We start from the raw sequence: 27814 nt of genomic DNA, 5'->3' as shown, positions 1-27814 counted from the left end.
AAAAATGCAAAAAAAAATGCGGATTTGTTGCAGAAAATTTCCGGTTTTCTTCAGGAAATTTCTGCAAGAAATCCGGACGTGTGCACATACCCTAAGAGGAGACTTAATAGCTGTCTACAAATATCTTAAGGGCTGTCACATTGTAGAAGGATCATCTTTATTCTCATTTGTACAAGGAAAGACTAGAAGCAATGGGATGAAACTGAATGGAAGGAGACAGATTAGATATTAGAAAAAACGTTTTTAAAGTTAGGGTGATCAATGAGTGGAACAGGCGGCCACCAGCGGTGGTGAGTTCTCCTTCCATGGAAGTCTTCAAACAGAGGCTGGCAAGACATCTGTCTGGGATGGTTTAGCGAATCCTGCTTTGAGCAGGGGGTTAGACCAGATGACCCTGGAGGTCCCTTCCAACTCTAACATTCTATAATAAACATATAAATACATATATACAAATACAACATCAATGCACTGGTTACACATCAATACAACGTTAACTGCGTACGCAAACAACACAGCACAACAGGGACAACCTTGTCTCAAAAACATAACCTAGAATTCTGATAGAGTTATCCGTACCCTCACAGAAAATTAACTATTCATTATCCCCAATTCATTCTAGACATCCAGAACTCCCATAGAGATCTAGGGACTGGTCAATATAAGCTGAAATTCACAACTCACAATGTAAATATATAAATAGTCAGTATCATAGTGTCACACTAATAATATGCAATATGAGACGCCCGCTGATTGGCCCGGGACACGATATGGGCAGATCTAGAAGATGATTGGAGCAATGATCACCATGACAGCGGGGAAGCTTCACTTTGTTGGTTGGACCTTTGTTTTGCTGAAAATACATTGTGGTCTTCTCGGACCTAGATCTAAGTGTAATACATCATGATGAGTAATCGAAGTGGGCAGTTTGGCTGATCAAGGTGCTCCTCCAACTCATTTCCTTTTGGGGTGGTTTTAGGCATGGATTTGATTTTGTATATATGTATTTATATGTTTATGATTGGCTGTTGTCAGTTAGGGGGTGGTGTTTGCACTATTTAAGTGTGTGTTTTTGTATTGTGCTTGATAAAGATCTATTTTGATCGAAATGTCGCAACTGGAGGTAGAACAAATGTGATGCAAATTCACCAACTTGTGAGTTGTCTTTATTTATTTCTGGTATTTGGACATCTTCCGAGGACTTCTTGGATATGCGCTACACCTTTGGGTAATGTGGACCCTATTGTTCCATGAGGTGCTGTGAGTTTAATTTTGTATGACAAGGTGCACATTAGAGTCTCACCCTTCCACTGACTCACCAGGATAATGGCAGCTGTGACTTCAGATCTTCCAGGGTCGCTACCCCAAATGTGGTACACACACATAGAGGAGGTAACTACATGCGTAGGAAGATGACAGTCCATTCAGTCCATACAAGGCCATTTGATCCGAGGATCACAACCTGCATTCATCTGCCAGGGTCAGTTACCCCACCTGTGGCACACACACAGAAAGGAGGTAACGACAAGCTTAGGAAGATGACAGTCCATTGAGGTACAAGGCCAGTTAACCCAAGAGTCACAACCTGGCTTCTCAAATGTATCCATGGTTCAGCAATAGTCAATGGAGCCGATCTGTATTCTTACAACCGTGGTCGAAAACCCCTAGGTTGTTTCCTGTAGAATGATAGATCCGAGTCCCTCGTGATGGTGCCATGATGAATTGACTGCTGTCCTGTCTCTGGTCCTTTGGATGTAGGTCTTGGCAGAATTTCTGTCTGTCTTCCTCCCAATCTCTCTTTCTCTTTATACAGAGGCATGTAACTTATTTTTAGATTTAAAAATTTAATGTCAGCCAGTGCAGCATCACAGATAAGGGGAAGAATGGTGATGAGCTCAAGTAACATTACTTAATCTATTTGCATGGATTTTCCTCCTCTGTTTAGAATGCAAACAAATTGGCAGGCAAGGACAATGCATCTAATTAACATATCAGCAAACATTATTGTGGGGAAATCGGGAAGGGGGGGATGTCGACGGGCACCCAAGGTCCGCTAGTCAAAACCGCATGGACTAGGGATCGTCCTGCCTAACGTCTGCTCTCCCATTAACGTGGCCGTAATGTTACTGAGACAACACAGGGTGAGGGTAAAACTGTGTGGCAACGATTTATTAAATGACAAAACAGGCAGATGACACATAGAACAGTCCCAGCAAAATTCCCCAAGATGGTGGACATTACAAAGTCTCACCTTTCCGCTGATCCGCTGTGATAATGGCAGATATTTACGTCAGAACTCCCAGGGTCGGCTACCCCACCTGTGTTACACACACACAGAGGAGGTACCGACAAGCGTAGCGAGATGACAGTCCATATGAGGTCTAAAGCCAGTTGACATGAAAGTCACCATCTGGCTTATCCAAACATCTCCATGGAGCCAGGCGACCAGTGGGTCCCAATCCTTGCTTTCTCCAAACGTATCCTTGGTTCAGCGATGGTCACTAGATCAGATCTGTGTCCTTCCAAATGGAGCTGAAAACCCCTAGGCTGTTTCCTGTAGAATGATAAATCCATGTCCCTCATGATATTGCCATGATGGTTTGGCTGCAGTCCTGTCTCTCGTCTGTTGGCATTCTGTTTTGCAGAATGTCCGGCTGTATCACTCTCTCTGTCTCTGAATCTCTTTATACCAGATGTATGTCAGCTATTTTTAGATTTACCCAGTGTCCTTCAGTCCAGCATCAAGATAAATTGAGCAATGGTGATGAGATCAAGTAGCATTACTTGACCATTCAATCTATTTGCACAGTCTTTCCCTCTCTGCTTTGAAGTCAACAAACTGGCTCCATAACACAATGCACAATTAGCATATCAGCAAACATCACTAGTCTTCAAAGATAAGCGCACAATGTATTATATTAAATATCAGCTTATAAGTCACTATTACAGACTAAAGGTACCTTCACACTAAGCGACTTTACAACGATAACGATAGCGATCCGTGACGTTGCAGCGTCCTGGATAGCGATATCGTTGTGTTTGACACGCAGCAGCGATCTGGATCCTGCTATGATATCGCTGGTCGTTACTGAAAGTTCAGAACTTTATTTGGTCGTCAGATTGGCATGTATCGTCATGTTTGACAGCAAAAGCAACGATGCCAGCGATGTTTTACAATGGTAACCAGGGTAAATATCGGGTTACTAAGCGCAGGGCCGCACTTAGTAACCCGATATTTACCCTGGTTACCATTGTAAAAGTAAAAAAAAAACAGTACATACTCACCCTCTGATGTCTGTCACGTCCCCCGGCGTCCGCGCTGCTGCTCAGAGCTTCCTGCACTGAGTGTGTCAGTGCCGGCCGGAAAGCAAAGCACAGCGGTGACGTCACCGCTCTGCTGTTAGGGCCGGCGCTCACACAGTGCAGGGAAGCGGATGCCGGGGGACGCGAATGTAAGTATGTAGTGTTTGTTTTTTTACATTTAACACTGGTAACCAGGGTAAACATCGGGTTACTAAGCGCGGCCCTGCGCTTAGCAACCCGATGTTTACCCTGGTTACCCGGGGACTTCGGCATCGTTGGTCGCTGGAGAGCTGTCTGTGTGACAGCTCTTCAGCGACCAAACAGCGACGCTGCAGCGATCGGCATCGGTACCTTTACACAAACAAAAGTCTGTTTTCTTGACCCACCAGAAATCAACACTTAAAGGGAACCTGTCACCCCCAAAATCAAAGATGAGCTAAGCCCTCAACTGGGCAGACAAAGTATGCCTGCGCCGGAGCCGCAGTGTGAAGACAAGAAGAGGAAATCATCCTATGAAGATAGGAGGCCCCGGACCGGACCGCGTCACCCATCGGGCCGGACCGCCCCCCCAGGTAAGTATAATTTAACCTCTTTTTCTCATCTTTCAGGATACATCGGGGCCTTATCTACAGCATTACAGAATGCTGTAGATAAGCCCCGGATGCTGGTGAGCTTAGCTCATCTTCAATTTTGGGGGTGACAGGTTCCCTTTAATCTAAAAGCGAACATACGGATAAAAAGTAAATTCTTCTTGGTTCTGAAAAACATAGTCATCTGGGTAATTAAGATATAATCTGGTTTCTTCACAATCATTGTTCAGTTGCCATGCATCACTGTTTTGCAAAGATAACAGAAAGTAAACTGTAGATAATATTAGAGGTAAATATTCGTCCTACTAGAAGAACCGATACTTCAGACAACAGTTTATGATTCTGGACCTACACAATTTACGTCTGGCTAACCAAGATACAAGGCTGTGTCTTCACACACAGCTTCACTCCCTACACATTATACACAAACACGACTCCGCTCCATACACCTCATACACACATGGCTCTGTTCCGTACACCACATACACATATGGCTCCGCTCCGTACACCCTGTACACACACACGGCTCTGCTCCGTACACCTCGTACACACAAGGTTCTGCTCCGTACACTCTGAACACACAGCTCCGCTCTGTACACCTTGTACACACACGGCTCCACTCCGTACACCCCATACACACACACGGCTCCGCTTCATACACACTGCACAGTTTATGATTCTGGGCCTACACAATTTACATCTGGCTAAATAAGATACAAGGCTGTGTCTTCACACACAGCTTCACTCCCTACACATTACACACAAACACGACTCCGCTCCGTACACCTCATACACACGGCTCCCCTCCGTACACCTTGTGCACACAGGCGGCTTCGCTCCATACACCTCGTACACACAAGGTTCTGCTCCGTACACCTCGTACACACAGCTCCGCTTCGTACACCACGTACACACACGGCTCCTCTCCGTACACCCTGTACACACATGCGGCTTCGCTCCATACACCTTGTACACACGCTCGTACACATATGACTCTGCTCCGTACATATGGCTCCGCTCCGGACACCTCACACACACGGCTCCGCTCCGTACACCTCGTACTCTGCTACATCCACACTGTAAACCCCTCCTGACCCCACACAGAAACTTCCCCTCATCCAGCACCATGACAACCAGCACAGCAGAGTCCTGCATCCACTGAGGCCCCTGATCATGTGACCCCTGACTCCTCCCCTCCTGTGACATCATCACAGGTCCTGTGCGCACAGAAAAGCCATATACCTGTGGAGTGCAGCTCTTCGGGTGTAGGTAGGTGCTGGTGAAACGTCTGCCAGGGTCGTGGGGTACTCGGTACTTAAAGGGATGTGTCACGGCGGTGGCGACCCACCCATGTTAAAGGGACGGTCTTTAAAGGGGTTAGTTGAATAATAATAATAATTTGTGACAAAACATGTGGGGTGACCGACGCTGCTTAAAGGGGTCCACTGGGGTGATGTTATGGCAGCAGGGATGGTGTGGCTTCCCACAGGTGAAGCCGGGTCCCCAGGGCTCCCGGTGTAGTAGATGAAGATGGTGATAGGTGGTGTAGAAAGAAACGGAGGACACAGGGTTGCAGTCTCTTTACATCTTTACTGTATGATTCAGGCAGCCACAGTCCAGGGTACCGGATCACGGATTCTGGTGGTGGTCCGGCCGACTTGGAAGCGAATTGGGAATCCCTCTAACCAGGTTGGGTTGGAAGCCTTCCTTCTAGCGCTGTGTTGTTGTAGTCCCTTGCTGCCTTAGGCCTCACACAAGGTCCTCACGTTTTCTATCTGTCCCCCTTTAGGTAGGACACTACCTGTACGACAGGTAGCTCAAGCCTTTTTACAGATCTCTATCACGACCCGGACTCTATTTGTTAGGCCTCTTTCACACGTCAGTGTCTCCGGTACGTGTACTGACAGTTTTCTCACGTACCGGAGACACACACACGTGTGTGTCACCGTGTGTCTGTGTTGAAAACACGGAGACATGTCCGCTTATCTCCGGCAGCACGGTCCGCAAAGCATCCCGCACACGTGCACACGGAGAACAGTGTGCACTCTCCTCCGTGTGCACGTACCGCAGTAGGAGAGACAGCGCTACAGTAAGCGCTGTCCACCCTGCGAGTGGTGCTGAAGGCGGCATTCATCTCTTCTCCCCTGCAGGAGAGAAGAGATGAAAAATCAAAGTTTTTTTTTTGTTAAAAATAAAGTTTGGGGGTCACCTCCCGCCTCCCATCCCCGTTCGCCTGCCCACTTGCAGAGAAATACTCACCCAGCTCCCGCGATGTCTCCTGCAGTACCACGTGACCGCTCACACAGGACAAGCTGCCGGCGCTGAGAGTAGACATCGCGGGAGATGGGTGAGTATTTCTCTGCCAGCGGGCGGGTGCACGGGGGATGGGAGGCGGGAGGTAACCCCCAAACTTTATTTTAAACAAAAAAAACCTTGATCTTTCATCCCTTCTCTCCTGCAAGCGCTGCTTTCAGCTGAGCAGGACAGAAGGGATGAATGCCAGCTTCAGCACCACAAGCAGGGGACAACGCTTACTGTAGCGCTGTCTCTCTTGGACGGTCCGTGTGGTCCTCAGGCGGCACACGGCTGCCGCACGTGTGCCACGTGAGCACACGGACACGGATAACTCTGGTACCGTTTTGTCCGGTACCGGAATTATCTGGACATGTGAAACCGGCCTTACTGTGTCCTTGGGTGTTAATGGTGGACAGGTAACTTGCAATCAGCGGTCTGCCGGTTTCTGCCATGGGGCATGAAGTTACCCCCACAACCTCAGTCTTCTGGCTACCGGTATCTGCGCTCAGCATGGAGGAAACCTAGTTGCAGCTTCTCTCTCCACTCTCCTGTGCTTCTTTTCCCTCTCAGTCTCCTACAGACTGCTCTGCTTTCTTTTCCCTTCCTAGGAGCCGCAGAATCACTCGTCTCCACGGCCCCAGCTTTCCTTCCTCTCTCTTCGCCCTCCTCTCACCAACTGTCTAACTTCATCTGCCCAGCAACTGACTTCTCCTCCCAGAGAGCAGCTCCCCTGAAGTCGAGTGTAGAGCTCCCCCTTCTGGCCTGGAGTCAGAACAGTGTTGTATGTGCCGAATACCTGTCAAAGGGATCCTTCCTCTCTTCCAAGCGTCACATCAATATCCCCGTGAGTAAAGCAATGCCACTGTAACAACCAGGGGTGTTACACTGGAGGCTCCATTATTCTTTATGTGGAGTGTGGCTCTGCGGTTGGAGGTCGGTGCTGGAGGATCCATTATTCTCTATGTGGAGTGTGGCTCTGCGGGTGGAGGTAGGTACTGGAAGCTCCATTATTCTCTATGTGGAGTGCGGCTCTGTGGGTGGAGGTCGGTGCTGGAGTATCCATTATTCTAAGTGGAGTGCGGCTCTGCGGGTGGAGGTAGGTACTGGAGGCCCCATTATTCTCTATGTGGAGTGCGGCTCTGCGGATGGAGGTTGGTGCTGGAGGCTCCATTATTCTCTATGTGGAGTGTGGCTCTGTGGGTGGAAGTCGGTGCTGGAGGCTCCATTATTCTCTATGTGGAGTGCGGCTCTGCGGGTAGAGGTAGGGGCTGGAGGCTCCATTATTCTCTATGTGGAGTGCGGGTGGAGGTCGGTGTTGGGGGCTCCATTATTCTCCACTAGATGGAGGCCCGATGATATCGCATCGGGAGGGCGTAATGTCATAATGGGAGCAGGCATGCGGCGCTATTGTTACCTAATGGCATCCTGTGATAATCTAATGAGTTTTGCATCAGGGGACTCATGTGCTTGATGCCTACGCTTATATGCATTATTTTTGTGCCAGTGATGCTGTTGCTCTTCAAGAGTCTCTTTTGCCCTTTGTTGTCTTCGACGTTGTGCCTTTGCTGCTTTCCTTTCATTGTTATTGGCGTATTTTTATGAAGAGCCATGTTGGCATTGAGATTTGCTTTTTAAAGGGGTTTTCCCAGGAACAAAAGTTCATTTTAAAAATTGTCTGTGTCTGACCGTGTACCGAACATACCAGGGCTCCTGGGCAGAGGAGGAAGCAAAAGACAATACTGACATTACAGCACGAAATTGCAGAGGATACATTTTGTGAGGTAAAATATTTTTAAAAAACAGTCAGTGAAATATTTTACCTCACAAAATGAATCCACTGTGATCCCCTGGGGTATTGTCAGTATTGTCTTTTGCTTCCTCCCCTGCCCAGGAGATGTGGTATGCTCCGTACACGGTCAGACACAGACAATTTTTAAAATTAACTTTTGTTCGGGGGAAAACCCCTTTAATGTGACCAGCTTCCTCTGCCTGTAGACACATCGCGCATCTGCCGCCGGGATCAGCCAAATTATTTGCATAATTCGCGCAGGTGCAGTAAATCAGACCGCCGCCATCTTTGTGCAGACAGATAGTGGCGGTCACATTAAAACTGCGCATGCGCTCCTCCCGTACAAAGATGGCGGCAGTCAGTGAATCATTCAGCTGATCCCGGCGGCGGCATGTTTGCAACGGTGTTCTGCTGGTGGTACTGCACAAGAGGCTGCGTGAGTGTGTGAATGTGCGTATGAGCTTGAGCGTGAGCAAGAGTGTGTGTGTATTTGTGTGGTGCGTAAGGCATATACAATGTGTGTGTGTGTGGTGCGACGGTGTTCCACTGGTTGTACCATGCAAAAGGTTGGTACCAGCAGCAGTTTACATATTGAGACACCCATCACTTTACATATTGAGACACAGGAACATCATGAGGATTGCCCCTGGAAGCATTTCTGACTCCAAAGTCACAGCTGCGCAGCGACTCATTTTCCTACGGCTGCCCGGCGGGAAGGGTGCCCCGTGGTCTCGATCCGAGCGGCGGTCGGGAACCCAGTGGTGGCCTGAATCATAGTGGTAGGGAGGGGTCCTTGCGGTGTGGGGTTCTTGCGGCAGGGGAGTCCCAGCAGCGGGGGGTCCTGCGCTGACCCGCTGGTAGTACTGCACAATGGCCTGGTACCACCAGCGGGTGCCATATTGGAATACCCATCACTTGGGTATTCCAATATGGTGGTCGGCGTACTTCATGTGCGGTGCAGTGGATTGTGGGAATTGAGGACGTACAGACGGAACTGGATGACTAGAGGCTCTATTATTCTCTATGTGGAGTGCAGCTCTGCGGGTGGAGGTCGGTGCTGGAGGCTCCATTATTCTCTGTGGAGTGCGGCTCTGCGGATGGAGGTATGTGGAGTTTCTCCATTACTGGACGTGGAAGACATTAACCCCTTCAGCACTCTTTTGGGGTCTCTGTGTGGTGTGAACAGTGACGTAACAGCTGTGGACAGAATGCGGCTTAGCTGGTTCCCAAGTCCACATTAGATCCATTCAGACAACTGTAGGATGAGAGGACAGAAGCCCAAAGAAGTTCTTACAAAATGTGATTGTTTCTCTCCTAGTTCTGCTCCAGCACAATAATGTAGATACCAGTGATGACCACTCTCTCCACTACTCAATCAGGCATCGGAGAGCTCGAATGCGCTCATTAAATGATCGAGTACCGTGGGTGCTGCAGACCTTGGCCTGCATGATTTGTGACTGTTAGACAGCCAATAAACATGCGGGGATTGTCCCCCATACACAGTAACGCTGTAGTCATGTTGGTCTTATAGAAGATCCGGTGACGCGATGCTCAGTACACCGTTCTCAGGAAGCAGGGAGAGTTGTTATAGGAGGGAGAGCTTAGATTGTCAGCCACACCTAAATATTATAAAGTTACACTCTTTGGTGCCTTTCAAGTGGTGCTATAGGGTGTATTTAACCTTTTTAATCTTATTAAATACATGTATTTAAATAAGTGATGTGGGGTCCCCCTCCTTTTTAATAACCAGCCAAGGTAAAGCAGACAGCTGGGGGCTGATATCAGGCTGGCAAGGTCCTTGTATATTGTCTCTTCCCAGCCTAAAAATATCAGCTTTCATCCCCCCTAGAAGTGGTGCATTACATTGGATGCGCCAATTCTGCCACTTTGCCTGGCTCTTCACGATTGCCTTGGTGCTCTGGCAATCGGGGTAATATTTTGGGGGGGTTTATGTCATCTGGCTTCAATCCTAGGGGTTAGTGTTGGAGAGACATCTGTCAGACACCCCCATTACAAACCCAGTAAGCTGAAAGAAAAAACACTCAGAAAAATATTTTATTTGCAAAAAAACAACTCCCCTACCCCCTAGTTCAACAAATTGTTTAAAAAAAAAAATTAAAAAGCCATGCTGGTTCGAAGGAGTCAATGGATTCCAACATAGTCCACAAATGGCAACCTGAAAAACCTAAAACGATAGAATTAAATGAATTTAGACAAGAAACAGTCCTTCTTTCACCATCATAGTACAACCTATGGAGCCTTGTTCTGAGATCGAAGCATCATAGGTCACTATGGTTCTCACAGAACAGCCATTCCCCCACACAGTATAATGTTCCCATACTATCGCCATCCCCCCATACACTGTATATGTGTGACGCTAGTCACTACTCATGGACAAGCTGCGAGGCTGGGTAATCAAAAGGTCCGAAGTCAGGAGCCAGGAGGGTATGTCCTAGACAGAGGGTTAATACAAAAAAATCGTCAGGTCATGTTCCAGGGGTCAAAATACCAGGAAGATAGCGGATCAAGCAAAGGTTGAAAACACATTGATTCAGAACACGGTCTTAGGTCAGGCAGCAGTAGAGCAGAGCACAGTGAAACACGGCAAACATACACCAGTGAGCAAGAAGCTACAATTTGCACTAGTCTGAGGCAGAGAGCTGGCTAAATACCCAGGTAATTATCTGAACCACCATCAGTACATGAAACATAAACTGACCCACCATCAGTACTTGACTACACCACCAGAACCATCATCATTAAATAGATACGTCACCAGAACCAAGAGTACTTAAATTCAAGAGCTAACCTTAGTACGGCAATCAATTGTAACATCAAGTCAGCCCCATAAACAATTGTATCTCATGAATTTACAACCACTCAACTCCCAGTATGTCCTTTAAAAATGGTAAGAAGATACTGGGAGTTATTAACAGCCATCATCACACTGTGGACCATACAATAATCATTTACATCCAGGTATCTTATGGATTATATCTTCTCTGGAGTTTTCTTTCTTTCGATCTCCATCTTGTCTAGATAACATGATGAATTTTCACAGCCACAGATGGTCTCTGCAGACCTCCATCTTCTCCAGTCTTTTGCAGCACATCCTGCTCAGTCCCAATAAACGTGTGATTCCTACAGCCAATAAGTTGCCGAAGCAGTGGCCAACATAGCCAGTGATTGGTAGCATGGAGGAGATGTCTTAGTCAGCAATTCAACTTGTGTTCCAATCAATACAGGACTAGAGAATACAACATCTACACATTCTTTCTCCTGGTATGCTTCCCCTTGTTGTCACTCTTTATGATGTTACATTGGCTCATTTTCTTCCTTTTCATTTCCCTACAGTATCCGATCCTCTCATTGGACATCTTGTATACTGAGACAATTTTTCTGAATTAATCATCAAGGATGGAGATGGACAGGGACCAGATGGCGGAGAGGATATTACACCTCACCCTAGAGATCCTCTTCCGGCTTACTGGAGAGGTGAGAGATTCTGATGACGTCACATTACATCATTCTTATCTATGGGAATAACAGATGGACAGAACTGGAGAGGTGAGGACTCTGGAAATGTCTGTACTGAGATTTATTAATGTGTCTCTCCATAACCAGGATTACACAGTAGTGAAGAAGACCTCTAGTGAGCGCTGTCAGGACCCTGTGTCTGAGGGATGGGGAAGTCCCCTGAGCCCAGTCTCTAGGCCTCCACCTCACCCCCTGATACATGAGGACCTCAATGACCAGAAGATCCTAGAACTCACCTACAAGATGATTGAGCTGCTGACTGGAGAGGTGAAACTGCTAGGAATGTTGGGACATTATACAGTAATGCTACGATGGGATCGGGGGATGACGGTATCATTGTATGTGTCAGGTTCCTATAAGGTGTCAGGATGTCGCCATCTATTTCTCCATGGAGGAGTGGGAGTATTTAGAAGGACACAGAGATCTGTACAAGGACGTTATGATGGAGGTTCCCCAGCCCCTCACATCACCAGGTAATAGACAGGACTAAATACACACGGCCTATAATTATCTGTATGTAAAGAATGAATTCAGTCCCTGTATGTGTTTCCTCCAGATCAATCCAGTAAGAGGACAACACCAGAGAGATGTCCCTGTCCTCTTCTTCCACAGGACTGTAAACAAGAAGATCCCAATGTTCCTCAGGATTTTCAGGTAGATGGAGAGAAGGTGTCATGAGATCTCCCCTATGATGTGTAGACGGCTGTGAAGGTCTTGTGCTCAGTCTTGTTTTATCCACCAGTATTATATGTTTTATACTTGTGTAATGAGAACGGTGGAGATGGCAGGATTAGAGCTGATCATAGATGTGACTTCTTCATCTGTCTGTGAATTTTACAATATTTATTTCAGGGTGAAGATCTGACCAATATTAATATTATAGAGACATATGTGAGGGGTGATGAGTGGTGTAAAGAGGAGTTTCCTACATATGACTACCCAGGTGAGCAGTAACCACTAAATGCAGAGAAGTCACAGATTCTTCTCAGTCTCAGTCACCGGCTGTGGCTACATTATCAGTGGAGTAGTTCGGCTGTATCATGATCGTGTGATCACCATTTTGCCTTAAGAGTAGAACTTTCTCCTCCATCCAAAAATGTCCAAATGATTTTGTGAATTTGTGAAAGCCCTTTTCTATTTAACTTACAACCTAGAGGATCCACCTACCTCAAGAGATTAGATGATTCTGACCATTACCTGCCCAGTTCTGTAAAATACAAAGCCAAATAACAGCGTACGCAGAATGTGCTGACAAGTTAGAAAATCACTTGAAGAAAAATATTATGATGGGCCTCTAAAAGAAAGCGGAGGGTAATGATGCTGTTGGCTTCCTAGAATCCCAATTATGAATGAGCAAATGTGCTCAGTGATACTCGGATATCACTTGATTATCTGGGTGCTCAGATGTGCTCATTACTCAACAAACATTAGCCGGTGCTCGATTTCAAACTCTAATCTCCACCCCACGGGTGTGGTGCCTGTTACATAGCCAAAAAGCATGCAAGGATTGCCTGTGCCTCACTTTAATGCTGTAGCCATCTTAGTAGTGGCATTACTCTCATTCCTGGCTTTGTGACATCATTAGAGGTTTGATAAAAAAAAGTAGGCAGCGTCAGGCTCGGCACACTGACGCCATTGCACAGCTCACAGTGACAGTTGTAATTGGAGGGAGAGAGTGCTTGTGTGTGCAGTACAACGAATCAGAGTCCTGTAGCGTAGGTACTGGTTCTGAAGCTGAACCATCATACTAACAGCCATTCTAAGGGCTAATCTTGTGCTTTGAAGTTTGCATCAGATACAATCTGCTTTTAGCCTAGGGAGGAAGGGAGAGTTGCAGGAGCAGGGAGAATGGCTGAATACAGTCTGTAGGCAGTGATTTGGGTTTTGCAGTCAGTTGCTCAGTATATAGCTGTGGTAGTTTGTTTTTTTTTGTGTGAGAAAATTTTTTATATATTGTGATTCATAGTGTATTACGTGCTGTGTGGTACATTTTGTATGTAACACTCCAAAAAAGTGTTCACATTTTATCTCTGTATTCACTTACTCATTCATGGAGAATTCCGTGCACTTGGGTATATTTCTATGCCATGTAACACTCCAAAAAAGGTAACATTTTTTTGCTGGATTAAATTACTTACCCATACAGTATGGTTTACATGCTCTGGGTTACATATATATCACTTCAAAAATGTGTTTGAAATATTTTCTGGATTCAGTTAGTCATCCATACAGTGTAACTTGCTTAGTGGGCAACAAAGATGGTGGAATCAAGTGAAACTCCCGAGGGAGTGACCGGAGGAATGTTGGAGCCAGAGAAAGCTTGCACAACAGCAGGGAGGATAGGAGCCAAATGCTTTCCTGGAACCACGAAGGAATAATCGAGGCTGCAGCCTTTACTGCTGGGGTCTTGTGGACTGCAGTTGGGAGAGCCAGGATCAAGGAAGTGGTGAGCGGACTGCGGGACCTAGGGTCGTCAGAAGAGACAAGGAGACAAGCCAGGGCTAGAGAAATGCTGTCGGGCCCACTAGCCACAAGGTACCGACAGTTTGCATCTCGGGTGAGGTCGTTGTGTACAACTGGCAGCGGAGATGTGAGTCCATAGAAGAGTTTAGGACCCTTCATCACATCTCATTCAACCAGTGGGCTGTAGAGGTAGAACGCTTGCCTTGAAGGCTGATTGCTGGAACCAGTTGTCATGTTCTTCAAAATGCAGGGGCAACATCGCTGGTATGTGGTGAGTGTGATCCCAGAAGGAAGGGAGCAGAATAAACCATTCTTGAGGAATTAGCGAGCATGGAAGAAGCTCCTCGATGCTGCTCAAGACCACTCCCCAGAGATCGTACTGTCCTTGGGGGTTCTCCACCTCCTATGCTGGAGCAGGCGATGGTGCAAGTGACATAGAGTTCTGCCACCCATTTCTAAATGTTGGGGCTCTGGCACTGCCAATAGCCAGGTAACTTACACCCCAGGCACCTGGGAATCGGGGTGGAGGCAGTCCCTCCAACCTCCTGAGGAATGAGAAGAAGAAACTCACACCTGAAGAGGATTATTGTATTACCCTCCCTATAATTTTTTCCTGGCTTTGCAAGTTCTGCAAAGCCTTTGAGTGTAGGAGTACATCAAATACATCTTTGAATGAGGTCCACCAGTTGTTGCCTTTTAGGGTTCTATGGATGACCTTCCTTATATTGTTTTCCTTGCTTTGAACTTTCTGCAAAGCCTTTGAGTGTAGAAGTACATAAACTACACTTGCAAAATATTTACTTAAAAAAAAAAATTTCTGGATTCAATTATTCATCCATACAGTTCAATGCGCTTTGTGTAATATTACAGTGTTTTAAAATAAAAAATAAAAAAAAACCTTGGACTGGTACAATTCCCCAAATATGTTTGCTCCAAAAATTTACTTTTCTGTCATACATACGGTATAACTTGCTTTGGGTGAAATTTTGTTTGTTTTGAAATAAAAAAGAAAATTTGTCCTGCTACAGGTCTACCAATTTGGTTGTTCTAAAATGGACTATTGTCATATATACTGCAGATCTTGGTTTGTGTGAAATTTCCGTAGTTAGATATAAATAAAAAAAATGGTCTGCTACAGGTGTACACATTTGGTCCTTCGCTACTCAGTCCCCAGCCGCCACTATTTGTCCTGGTGTGGCGTTCCCATCTTATACCAGCACGTGTCCACTATTATCACCCGTGCCCTTACCAACGTGGTTACTTTAATTGTCCACTTAACGTCCAGCACGTGGACAATCACTTGTGCTCAGGGATGCTACATTTCCCTGATGGCACACTGAGTGAATATTGTGGAGGTTGTGCCCGAGTACCACCCTGGCATGGCACATGTGCTACCGACACGGAAGATTATTGACTCTACTTCTATCGGGGTTTCCTCCACTTCCTACTCCAGTTCCTGCAGCCCCTACTTCTCATCTGTCTTCTTTGATTTGCTATCTCAGAGCACGTTGTCCACATCAGCCAGTAGCTTGAAGATCTGCAGCACTGCGTTAGCAAAGCGGAAACAGACTCTGCTGAAGCTAATTTGTCTAGGAGACAAACCGCACACCGCTGCAGAGTTATTGAAAGGAATAACAGACCAGACAGATCTGTGGCCTTCGCAGCAGACCCTACAATCTAGCAAGCTCACACATGTACCTTGCTTGTGTAAGGTGACTGAGCGATGTAGTCGTGGGTGAGTTGCTGCTCCTGCACACTCTGGCACCCTACTGACAAAACGTGTCTCAGTCCCAGAGTGCTGCTGTGTGTGGGTACATCACCCTTACTTGTTACCCATATCCTCCACTGACTCCATGCATCCATCTTCCAGAATCTTCGGAACAAACAATCCAGGGGTCCCTGAATTGGTTAAAACAGTCAAACTTTTACTTGGCAGATTTCCATCATTACTAGTGATGAGCGAGCATGCTCGCCACTGCTCGGTGCTCGCCCAAGCAACACACTGGTCAAGATGCTCGGAGCTCGCCGAGTATTTTCGGTGTTGTTTGGTGGGAGTTCGGGTCCCCGCCCTGCACGTTTGGCGCTCTTTAGAGAGCCAATGGACATGCAGGGATTGTCTGCCACACACTCTAATGCTGAAGCCATGTTGGTTGTGGCATTACATGGATTGGCTGGACGCATAGTTTCATCAGGTCGATATCAAACCTGATGCCGCCATGCTCTTCACAGTCTGCTCTAGAATCAGGCAGTGTAGGGAGAGTTGCTGCTGTGCTAGGGAGAGATTTGCTTTGTTCTAACTTGGTGTTGGTATACCATATCTAATACACATATCCATCTCATCTAACAGTCCTTCTGAGGACTAATAAAGCTGCATAGATATCAGTGCTAGGCAGGCACGCAGTGTTTGTGGCAGACTGCTGTGCATATAGCAAGAGGGTCCATTCCAGTTCTTCCGCTGCTGCTATTACAGACATTTGTAGACATAGTCCCAGGTATCAGGGACCAGGAATCTTTTTTTTTACAGGCCAGCTATTTCAAACTGTGGCTTGTCCGTCACATGGATCACATATAAGTTCGCGATGTAGCGATGCCCATATATTTGGGGGTCCTGGCCTGCCCTGCCGCTAGCATTTTGTCAGAGCGGGCTTTTAGTGCCGCTGGTGGAATTATAACTGATAAGCGCATCCGCCTTTCAACTGAAAATGCTCACAGGCTGACTCTTATAAAAATTAACAAGGGCTGGATTGGGCCAGACTTCTCAACACCACTGATAGCAGCGTAACATAAACTCAAATCCAGTGTCTTCTTTTGGGAGGTCTATTCCCATGCACCTCTTCACACCCACACATGGGTATGCATTTCCTGATTTTTGGCTACTTGCTGTTGTCTTCCTCCTTCTCCTCATCCTCATCCTCCACCACCAGATCACTAGGGTGACCGTGGTCCATGATGCAACACCTACATAATTTTTTTTTAAAGGGTGTATATGATGCCCGTATAAAAAAAAATGGTTATACAGTATGTTTATGTATACCCCCAGGGGTAAATGTTTGTCAGCCCATACACTTAGCTGTTCCAACAGAACCTTCCATCCTCTGGTATCTCTCAACCAGTCTGACCAGTTCATCAGCATTCCGGGGATCACCCTGGGCAACCCAAGTCTGTACGGAATTTGGCAGGGAGTGCACAAACTGGTCCATCACCTCCCGTTTTACCAGGCCTCTGGCTGCAGCCGCTTCTGGACCAGGTGCAACAGGTCAAACATTTGGGAGCGCTGTGATTTGTCCTGGTGATACGCCCAACGGTGAACCCACTGTGTCCTGAGTCATTGTTTCCCCCAATCATGCAAGAATCTCCATTATTAGCTTGCCATACTCTTTAACATCCTGAAAAGCTAAATCATAGTATGCTTTCTGGGGTTCCCCCATCAAGTATGGCGCCAGCTCCTTCTCCCACTGCTCTGGCAGGATATTCTCCCTCTCGATGACCCTTCCAAACACTGTCAGGAAAGCCCCAATATTGCAATTCTCCATTGTAGATTCATCAGCCTCAACAATGCAGTTCTCCACTGCACGTTGTTAAGCTTCAACAATGCAATTCCCCACTGCAGGTTCTTCAGCCTCAACATTGAAATTCCCCACTGCAGGCTCTTCTGCCTCAACACTGCAATTCTCCACTGCAGGTTCTACTGCCTCAAAACAGCAATTCTCCACATCAGGTTCTTCAGCCTCAACACTGCAATTCACTGCAGGTTCTTCAGCTTAAATATTGCAATTCTCCATTGTAGGTTTTTCAGCCTCACCACTGCAATTCTCCACTGCAGGTTCTTCAGCCTCAACCTCTTCCCTGGGAGTAATTTCCTGCAAATACTGTCTTACCGCCTTTCGGGCGAGGGCATCATCAGCTGGACCTGGGGTTGGGGCGCTCGTCCTGCCCTGGATGGCGGTCGCCAGAAGCTGCATCTCCAGGCGCTGCTCCTGCTTGCTCTGTTGGATCTGTTGTAACAACAGCCTGTTGGTATCTTGCTGCTGCGATTGGACCAGGTGTTTCAGCAGGTCTTCCATTTTGTCTGGCGATGCTTGCTGGCTTGCGACAGACTTGACCCAGGACATGCAGTCCTTCCTGTAGCAGTCTCGCATCTCTGCTGGGAACGCTGTCCACATTCTCCACCAATTATAGTAGTCGTACTCTCTCAGGTGCGACAGGAGGAAAACAGGAGACACGTTCCTTTAAAAGTTCATGTGGGTTTATTCCTTCATAAGCCCCAGAAGCACAAACAGAAAATAAACCGCCTTTAGCTGCAGCAAAACAAAGTATAAATGCCCATAGCAGGGCTCTGCTCCTCCAGGCCTGTGGGCACATAGACTTGGATGATGTCCAGTACTTCAGGCTCGTTCTGGAGCCTCACACACACAGGAGGCCTTCTCCCTCCCAATACACACACCATGTGCCAAACAGCCTCCATTATATATGCTGTAACCACACACAGAGGTGAGCAATGTGGGTAGCCAAACCCGCCCATCTCTCATAGCTACCTGCAACCTGGACCCAGGTGCAACAAACTAACATCCTTAATGCTTTCATGTACTAGAGAAACACTACGGGCTACATCACAGAGACAAGCTATCTCTGTGACACATACCTCCCATCAACTATGCGACCCTTAGCCACACTACAGAACATTGTTTTATGAGGCCCTCCTCTACATGTCTTCCAAGGGGTATTGGGGTGCGTCCCAATTTTTGGCAGCCTTTGTATTCACTGCATAGGCAAACAGTATGGGAGACCAACTTCCTAATAATGGGAACATTATTTTCCTTTCACCCATTACAGCACATCTGAGAGAGGGATCCGCCCAGCCAGGACCGGAAACCTACTGAAAATAAAAGGGCGATACCTCTCCCTCGCTTCAGTTGGGTTTCCTGTCGAGACCGGGACCCTAGTGCTGAAAACACGGTGGTTTAGAAGACATTTTTTCCACTCACCCATGCCTGTCCCGGCCCTGGAAAAACAGGCAGAGCCTCTGTATGCCGGCTTCCAGGTGGTGGAAGCGCCATCCGTGTGCTCTGTGGGGCCTTGTCGCATGTGCGGGAGTAGGAACAGCGCAGTCAGGGGTACTGGGGCTCTTCTGCGGCTGCTGCACCTCTCTCCCTCCTCTGCTGGTTTCCTGCTGCTCCACGGAGCTGACTTCCGGGTCTGCGCTGCTGGCATCGTTCGGAAGACACGCTGGGAATGGGCGCGCCCACGTAACGTCAGTGACTGTGCACCAGATCCAAGATGGCAGTGCCCATGGCGAAAACGCCGGACAGGGTGCGTGGACTTTAGACGTGTCCCGACATTGTGCGGAGGGGGAGGAGCATGGAACGTGCATCGGAGGAGGCAGAGAGCACAGTGGATACCTCCTTAAATGAAGAGATGACTACAGCGGAAAAGCTCTTGTCCGAAGCTCCCCATTATGGAGTATCACAGTGGACATCAGCAGCAGCCCTTACAGTACCCTCCAATTCTGGTACCCTTGATTGTCATCAGGTGGTGAATGATCTTCGTGAATGTCACCTTCGTGTTAATGGGCTCCATCTTCTGCTTAATTACCAAGGGCCAAGGAAGGCTAGTGCCAAATCCAAGAACAAAGAATATTCTCTTTGTAAAGTCCCACTAGCAGTTCAGTGGCAGAAGAATCTCTGCGCTGACTGTATACAAAAGACTGTTAAGGAAGAGACTTCGCCACAAGCCTTAGGGCCATGATTAGGGAGGAAGTTTAAAGGTTCCTTAAAATCAGCCTTTAAAAAGGGGAGCAAAAGAGGCCGTGGGCTTGTCACAGATTCTGAAGCCTCACAATCCGGTGAGGAATGTCATGGAGAACCCCCATCTCCCTCTTCCTCCCCATCCTCTGACTCCTCCTCGGACAGTGATGTCCTCGGCCAGAAGGCACAGTCGGCCTCCTACATGGATAGACTGGATAAAGCAGTCAGGTCTACGATGGGCCTAAAGGAGGAGATGACTCCTAAATCCTTAGAGGATGTTATGTTCGGGGGTCTGGAGGAAAAAACGAAGTGCACCTTCCCAGTTAACACTAGGGTTAAAGCGCTCATAGAGAAGGCGTGGAAGAAGCAAGACAAATCCGTCAGCCTGCCCTTATCTTCTAAAAGAAGATACCCCTTTGAGGAAAAAGACTTAGAAGGATGGAAAAAAATCCCTAAAATTGATGGGGCCGTGGCTAGGTCACCTAAGAAGTTGTCCCTGCCCTTAGAGGACTCTGGCATGCTAAGAGACCCATTGGACAAGAAAGCAGATGGGTTCTTGAGGCACACCTGGAAGGTGGCCGCTGGGGTCTTAAACTGGCAATAGCTGGGACCTGTACTGCCCGCTCCCTTATGGTCTGGCTGCAGCAGAGAGAGGAACGGTTGAGGAGTACAGTTCCAACGGACGAGATCCTGGCCAATATGATCTTGGTGCAAGGAGCAGCAGCCTTCCTAGCGGACTCCTCAGCAGATTCTGTGAGACTGGCAGCTAGGGCAGCAGGCCTGTCTAATGCAGACAAGCCTTATGACTAAAGGGGTTTCCCGGTGACCTACCTTCAAAGAATAGACTCTGTTCCATCCCATGTGATGGTCAATTCCTCTTAGGTGAGAAGCTGGAGGACATCTTAGAAAAAGCAGGGAATAAAAAGAAGGGATTCCCTCGTTTTCCGGCGGAGACCAGGAAATTTAATAGAGACCGTCCCCCTGGGAAGAGGAAGAGCTGGGACTTCAAAGACAGAAAAAGGTCTGGTTACATGTTTAGAGAACCCTCTACATCGTCCAAAAAGCCCTCCCAATGACATCAGGTCAGAGGTAGGGGGGAGGTTCTCTTTCTCCCTGCGTGGCTGAACATCTCCCCCAGTCCTTGGGTACTGAGTGTCATCAGAGACCGCCTAAAGATAGATTTCATTCGTCCACCCCGGAAGACTTTTGTGTTGACACCCTGCAGAAAGTCCCCAGGAGAACAACTAGCCCTGGAGGCGCTGGTGTTGGGACTGGTGCAAACACAGGTTCTACGAGAAGTCCAGAGGGAAGAGGAAGAAAGGGGATTTTATTCCCCCCTCTTTTTGATGCAAAAACCGGACAGTTCACTAAGAACTTTTGTCAATCTGTGGAAGCTCAACCATTGGGTTGTGAATTGCTCCTTCAAAATGGAGTTGGTAAATACGGCGATAAAGATGTTGTTTCAGGACTGCTTCATGGCGGTCATAGACTTTAAAGGATGCCTATTATCATGTCCCAATCCATCGGGACCATCAAAAATTCCTAAGAGTAGCTCTGTATGTCCAGGGACAGATCGAGCACTACCAGTATGCAGCCCTCCCATTCGGTCTGTCTATAGCATCAAGAGTATTTACCAAGGTAATGTCGGAGGTAATGTCCTTCCTTCATTCTCGGGACCTAGTTATCATCTCGTATTTGGACGACTTCCTTATAGTCGGTAGATCACTGTGAATCAAGTAGAAGAACTGACTGTGACGCTAAAAGAACTAGGCTAGAAGGTAAATACCCTCAAGTCGAGGCTAGCACTGGAGAAAGTACAATCCTTCCTCTGGTTGGTTCTGGACTCTGAGCGCCAGCAAGGCCTACTACCGGAGAACATAATAGTCAAAATAAAGGGTCTCACACTGTAAGTCATTACGGGCTGCTGTATTGCATTGAGGAAGGCGATGTTCCTACAGGACAGGGTGGTTCAAAGACCAGATCCGGCCTATCTCCCCAAGGTAGTTCTTCTGTTCCATATGAGCCAGGAGATCACATTGCCCTCATTCTGTGATAAGTTGAAGAGATTACGCACTTGGCAAGCAACGAGAATGGTGAATATCCAGTAGTAATACACAACATGGATGATCTAATGCTTGCTGTGGAGTGACTGGCAGACCATTCGCCGGTGATCAAATTGCAACAAAAGAAAAAAACCAAACTGTGGGGTCCAATGTATGAAAAGGAAAACTAATAAATGTATATGATACAAAAAATTCTACTTATTTATTATTAAAGAAAAAAAAGGAAGTAAGGGGTGGTAACATGATAATGACAACACGAAGTGTATGTCTGCCCTTGGAACACAACAGACCTGAGGAACAACCCATGTATAACTGAAAAATGATATATGACACAATGATACAAAAAAATGAAAAAATTGGTGCTAAGTGCACTATGTAGTCAGAATGGTAATTTCTGTGCACTGGTAACTTTGCAGGTATATTGTAGCTGAAATAGTAAATGAAAATAATAAATAACACTAAATCATGTAGCCTGCAAAGATTGTAGACAACTAGCACTGAATCATCAAGAACAACGTGTCAGTTAAAAAATACATGTGATGAAGTATAGACATGACATGTACCCCATAGTGTAAAAGAGGTAAGCTACACGAATGAAAAGCAAAGTGGCAATAAAGTGCATGTGCATATGGAAAAAAAAGATATCTGTACTAAGGCAGAAGGACTGGAGATTCAATGTAAGTAATAGCCTAAAGAGAAATACAGCAATGCAAAAAATCTCAAATCTGCTAGGTATAAGATGTCCATAATTGCGCCAAGAAGCCTAGGTGCTGTGTAAATGGTAGTAGTAGTGGCGATGCCGCACCTAGGCAAAGGAGCCACAAATTGCTTAGTAGGGCTGAGTAGTGCCATAGAAAATAATTAGCTGTGTGGTCATGTTGATGCGAGCAGGAACGCGTCCCTTACGTTAGACGTGAGGAGATCCATGTTACAATATATGTCGATGACTAGTCAATGGAGGAAAAATCAGTCCCTATTTGTTGCCTTCCAGGGTAGCAGAAAGGGTACGGGGTATCCAAGAGTACCATTGCCAGATGGATCAGGGAGGCCATTAGCTTGTCCTATGCTCGTGCTCCGGTTCCTGAAGGCATCAAGGCTCACTCCACCAGAGCTGTGGCTACTTCCTGGGCAGAGAAGGCTGAGGTATCGATTGATCAGATATGTAAGGCCGTTACCTGGTCCTCACCATCTACCTTCTTTAAACATTACTGACTAAATCTGTCCTCCTCGGCTGATCTAACCTTTGGTAGAAGGGTGCTGCAAGCAGTGGTCCCTCCCTAAGATGTTTCATTCTCCAAAAATCTCTCAGGTGTGCTGTCATGGGTGAAGGGAAAACACCAAGGTTACTTACCGGTAGCCGGTTTTTCAGGAACCCATGACGGCACCCGTATATTCCCCCCTTTTTTCACTCTTCGGTGTGCACTTTAGTTGGGTGTTTTTTTTGATAATATAATGTGGTGATAGTTTGCCATGTGAACTAACCAGGGGGACCTCTCATGCTCTGTAAACCAACTGAAGTGAGAGAGAGGTACCACCCTTTTATTTTCAGTAGGTTTCCTGTCCTGGCTGGGCGGATCCCTTTCTCAGGTGTGCTGTCATGGGTTCCAGAAAAACCGGCTACCGTTAAGTAACCTTGGTGTTTTTAGGAGGCCCTCCTGTATGTCTCGTCGAAGGGGTATTGGGGTGCATCCTAATTTTTGGAAACCCTGCCGCTCTCTGCATAGGCAATAACAGTATAGGAGACCCACTGTTTAATAATGGGAACAACAAAGCATAGCTGGCTGATGGATCTCTAAGAATATAAAGGCCGCCTGATTGCCCTATAAAAATTGGCTTTGTGACTTTGAGTTCCTCCTTCCTAAATGAAACAGGATGTGTCTGATGATGTGTCACACACCACATGGCCAGCTAAGGTTGTAAAATGTTAAAATGACATTTATTAGTGAATGCATTTGTCTTGGTTGAAAGCAAAGATAAAGTTAAAAAACGCATCAAAAAGTCTATGTGTGAACGAGTCATTACCCTGGAAAGGATGTTTCTTAACATATTTCCCAGGAGAATTAATTTTAGTTTAGTGTTTGTATGTTTTATTGTGAGTCTGTAAAAGTGGCGTAAGACTCTGACAACATTGTTCACAGCAGTGACCTGGGAGTCAGAAATGGGAATCATTTGAACACTGTTCCCATGGATTTACGCAATTTCTAGTACATCTAAAGATCACCAGGAGGGGCTGCCGGAAAAATTCTCGAGTTTCCCATAGACTTACATTGGGCTTGTTGCTCAGGTCGAGCACCCGAGCATTCCAATTTTCTTGACCCGAGCAATGAGCACCTGAGCATTTTAGTGCTCGCCCATCACTACAGAGGACTGAACCAGAGGAGAACAAGCTTGTATCTGGCACCTTCCGGCAGAGCTGATATTGCTGGATTGGTTTGTAGAAGCCATGTTGATTTTCAAAAGACTTTGAGCCACTAATAATGTGGAAAACTGTTTTTCCACTGACAGATGATGGACCTGAGTTGGGACTTTTTTTCAGTTGACTAGAGGTTTTTATTGGTATTATTTTTGCCTACAAAACAGCTTGGTGGCTTTTTATTTGATATTTGGAAGCAGAATGAACAAACAGTTGAGCACCACGATCTACTGGTGCATCTTATGAGGTTTTCTATTAGCCTATGAACTGTCATTGTCTTGGTAGATCAATATTTTTACATAACTTGCATAATTTTTACAGATGGTTTAAGGGCAGCACGGTGGCTCAGTGGATAACACTGCTTCCTTGCAGCACTGAAGCCCTGGGTTCAAATCCCACCAAGGACAGCATCTGCAAGGAGTTTGTATGTTCTCCCCGTGTTTGTGTGGGTTTTCCCCGGGTACTCCGGTTTCCTCACACATTCCAAAGACATATTGATAGGGAAATTAGATTGTGAGCCCCATTGGGGACAGCGATGATAATGTGTGCAAACTGAATATGTTAGAGCTATATAAAGATTATTATTTTTATTAATAAGTAGAAATGTTCAACAATATAAGTCAAGAATATTTTGTTCAAAATTAATAATTGATTTTGTTCTTGGCAGATGACTGTACCAGGATATCAGAGGGACAGCTCCCATCTTCAATTTTTAAATCAGATGATCTTGAGATTCTACAGGATACAATTAAAGCGACTGCCATTACTCCAGATATACCATCTTCACTTCACAGCGATCATCTCTCATCTGATTCTTTCAAACAGGTCCTGTCTTCTGATTCATTACAGATTACTAAGGAAAATCAAAGTCACAAAATAAGCATTAAAGAACTAACTGCTCATAAAGCAAAGAATTCATTTTCAGTTTTAGAATATGGAAATAGTTTTCCTTTTAAAAAATCTTTTCCTAAACATCAAAAAATTCACACAGTACAGAATAACTATTCTTGTTCCAAGTGTGGGAAGTGTTTTAACAAGAAATCAAATCTGGTTAGTCACCAGAGAATTCACACAGGGGAGAAGCCATTTTCATGTTCAGATTGTGGGAAATGTTTTATCAAGAAATCAAATCTGGTTATTCACCAGAAAAATCACACAGGGGAGAAGCCATTTTCATGTTCAGAATGTGGGAAATGTTTTACAGATACATCATATCTTATCAAACATCAGAGAACGCACTCAGGGGAGAAGCCATTTTCATGTTCAGAATGTGGAAAATGTTTTACAATGAAATCATGTCTTACTGAACATCAGCGAACCCACACAGGAGAGAAGCCTTTTTCATGTTCAGAATGTGGGAAATGTTTTAAGCGGAAAATGCATCTTGATAGACACCAAAGAATTCACACAGGGGTGAAACCATTTTTATGTTCAGAATGTGGGAAATGTTTTACATCGAAATCAAATCTTCTCAAACATCAGAGAATTCACACAGGGGAGAAGCCTTTTTCATGTTCAGAATGTGGGAAATGTTTTAACAGGAAAACACATCTTGATAGACACCAAAGAACTCACACAGGGGAGAAACCATTTTTATGTTCAGAATGTGGGAAATGTTTTACAGTGAAATCAAATCTTCTCAAACATCAGAGAACTCACACAGGGGAGAAGCCTTTTTCATGTTCAGAATGTGGGAAATGTTTTACAGAGAAATCAAGTCTTCTCAAACATCAGAGAACTCACACAGGGGAGAAGCCTTTTTCATGTTCAGAATGTGGGAAATGTTTTAACCGGAAAATGCATCTTGATAGACACCAAAGAACTCACACAGGGGTGAAGCCATTTGTATGTTCAGAATGTGGGAAATCTTTTGTAGCTAAACCAAATCTTGATACACATCAGAGAACTCACACAGGGGTGAAGCCATTTTCATGTTCAGAATGTGGGAAATCTTTTGTTGCTAAATCAAATCTTGATACACATCAGAGAACTCACACAGGGGAGAAGCTTTTTTATGTGCAGAATGTTGGAAATGATTTAACCGACAACACCCCCTTGTGATTCCTCATGTTTGGCCTCGTTAAAATAAAAACACTCATCTCAACTTCTGTGCTGGCCCTATTCCAGAGGTGTCGGTGCTCACATTCCCGAGGCTTGCGTGAGGTTGTTACATCACATGAGCCCTGCTCTCAATCAGTGCCGCTGTACTGTCCCCGCCTTTAGATGTATTGAATATCAACTAAAAACCAGGGCTGCGGCTGCTCTCTGACTTCTTTGTGATTTTTGATTTGTCCGAAGGTGGTGATGGTGACTCCAGTTCTGATTGGGGGCAGGTTTCACATGATGTAACAACCTCACGTGACCCCAGGGAACGCAAGTGCCGACACCGCTGGAAAATGCCACACATAGAGAACCCATTACCATACCTAGAGTGTGAAAAATGAATCACTGGAAAATCATATTTTATTGACAGTTAAAAATAACTCAGACGGTGAGAAACAATTGACAAATTGTACAAAACGATATAACAGACAGTCATATAATTAAATGAGAAAGGGAAATTACTTTACAACTTACCATACTTTTTTGACTATAAGACACTGTTATAAAAAACATTAAAATCCATAAAGCAACACCTGCCTATAAGCCCCAAATCAGTAGTGCTCAGATCGCTGACTCCAGCCATGTCATGTTTACTATCTATATGGAAAGTTAAAATCGCGATTAAAAACATAGCAGTGATCTTGAACTTCTGTGGTCTTCAGGAGTAAAGCTATTGTTAATGTTGGGAATTTTATAAAATCCTGAAGGGCTGAGAACATCCCACAGATGTGAGGTCATCAAGGAGGGGTGTCTGGGTGTAACTTCGATGCTGATAAAAGGTCAAGGTTAATTATGATCTGGTTTCATACAGAAAGATATATATCAGTGTATGTTCGATCCCGTTCACTGGACGTTCCCAATTGCTGTGCTATTCCTTTGCTAAGCCAAATCATCTCTGATCACCATAGTAAGTTTCCTGTTTTAATCTTGTTTATTTTATGCACTGCATATGCTGTATTGTTTGTCCCCTTTGTAAATACCTTTTTTTTTAAATCAGATTTTTATTGAATTTTTCAACATACAACAAATGACAACACCCATCCAAACCCCTCCCCCCTCCTTGTTCCGGACCACATAGCAATTAGCAAGTATCTTATTATATTAATCAACATATTTAAGCTAAATATGGCAATCTGTGCACTCATGTGAAAATAAACATTATGAAAGATAAGGCCCAAGTCTCCTCCAAGTTCTTTAGTTTTCACCTTAAACAGGAAGGACATTATGAGAACAGATTTTATATGCATCACTCCAAGGACCTTAATCAGGCATATCTCGCTCGACACAAGTAAAATCGTATATACTCGTGTATAAGCCGAATATTTCAGCACATTTTTTTTTGTGTTGAAAACGCCCCCCCCCCCCCTCGACTTATACACGAGTCATTGTCCCAGAAAGCCGGCGGGGAGGGGGAGCAGCGGGTGACAGAGGCAGGAGCCGGTGGCTGCAGCTAAAGTCTATACTGCTGCTAAAGAGAAATTAATATTCATTTCTCTAATAGCGCGCACAGTGACACC

General features: G+C 45.8%; 1 protein-coding gene across 4 annotated transcripts; it reads left to right on the top strand.

The window, feature by feature from the left end:
• Positions 1 to 5031: 5031 nt before the first annotated feature.
• LOC143768061 (uncharacterized) lies at positions 5032 to 27631 on the top strand. 4 transcript variants are annotated; one of them, XM_077256733.1, is made up of 7 exons: positions 5032 to 5159; positions 11329 to 11469; positions 11599 to 11778; positions 11861 to 11984; positions 12068 to 12165; positions 12364 to 12454; positions 24862 to 27631. In XM_077256733.1, exons 2-7 carry the CDS (start codon positions 11392 to 11394, stop codon positions 26253 to 26255), a joined length of 1965 nt encoding a protein of 654 aa, XP_077112848.1. In that variant the 5' UTR covers positions 5032 to 5159; positions 11329 to 11391; the 3' UTR covers positions 26256 to 27631. The 4 variants fall into 4 exon arrangements, with proteins under 4 accessions (XP_077112848.1, XP_077112851.1, XP_077112849.1 ...); XM_077256734.1 differs by having other exon boundaries at positions 5156 to 5266; XM_077256735.1 differs by lacking the exon at positions 5032 to 5159 and adding an exon at positions 6792 to 7029.
• The last annotated feature ends 183 nt before the right edge of the window (positions 27632 to 27814 follow it).

This window comes from Ranitomeya variabilis, chromosome 4 (genome assembly GCF_051348905.1).
Source record: "Ranitomeya variabilis isolate aRanVar5 chromosome 4, aRanVar5.hap1, whole genome shotgun sequence".
Taxonomy (NCBI): Eukaryota; Metazoa; Chordata; class Amphibia; order Anura; family Dendrobatidae; genus Ranitomeya; species Ranitomeya variabilis.
The sequence above is the reverse complement of the archived record's forward strand: the minus strand, read 5'-3'. Positions and strand labels throughout refer to the sequence as shown.

What these genes read in the sequence shown, in the direction of transcription:
- LOC143768061 (XM_077256733.1), top strand. Translation starts at nt 11,392, where the DNA reads ATGGAGATGGACAGGGACCAGATGGCGGAGAGGATATTACACCTCACC. An exon ending in ATGTTCCTCAGGATTTTCAG is followed by an intron (nt 12,166 to 12,363) that starts GTAGATGGAGAG and finishes TATTTATTTCAG; the next exon opens with GGTGAAGATCTGACCAATAT. An exon ending in TCCTACATATGACTACCCAG is followed by an intron (nt 12,455 to 24,861) that starts GTGAGCAGTAAC and finishes TGTTCTTGGCAG; the next exon opens with ATGACTGTACCAGGATATCA.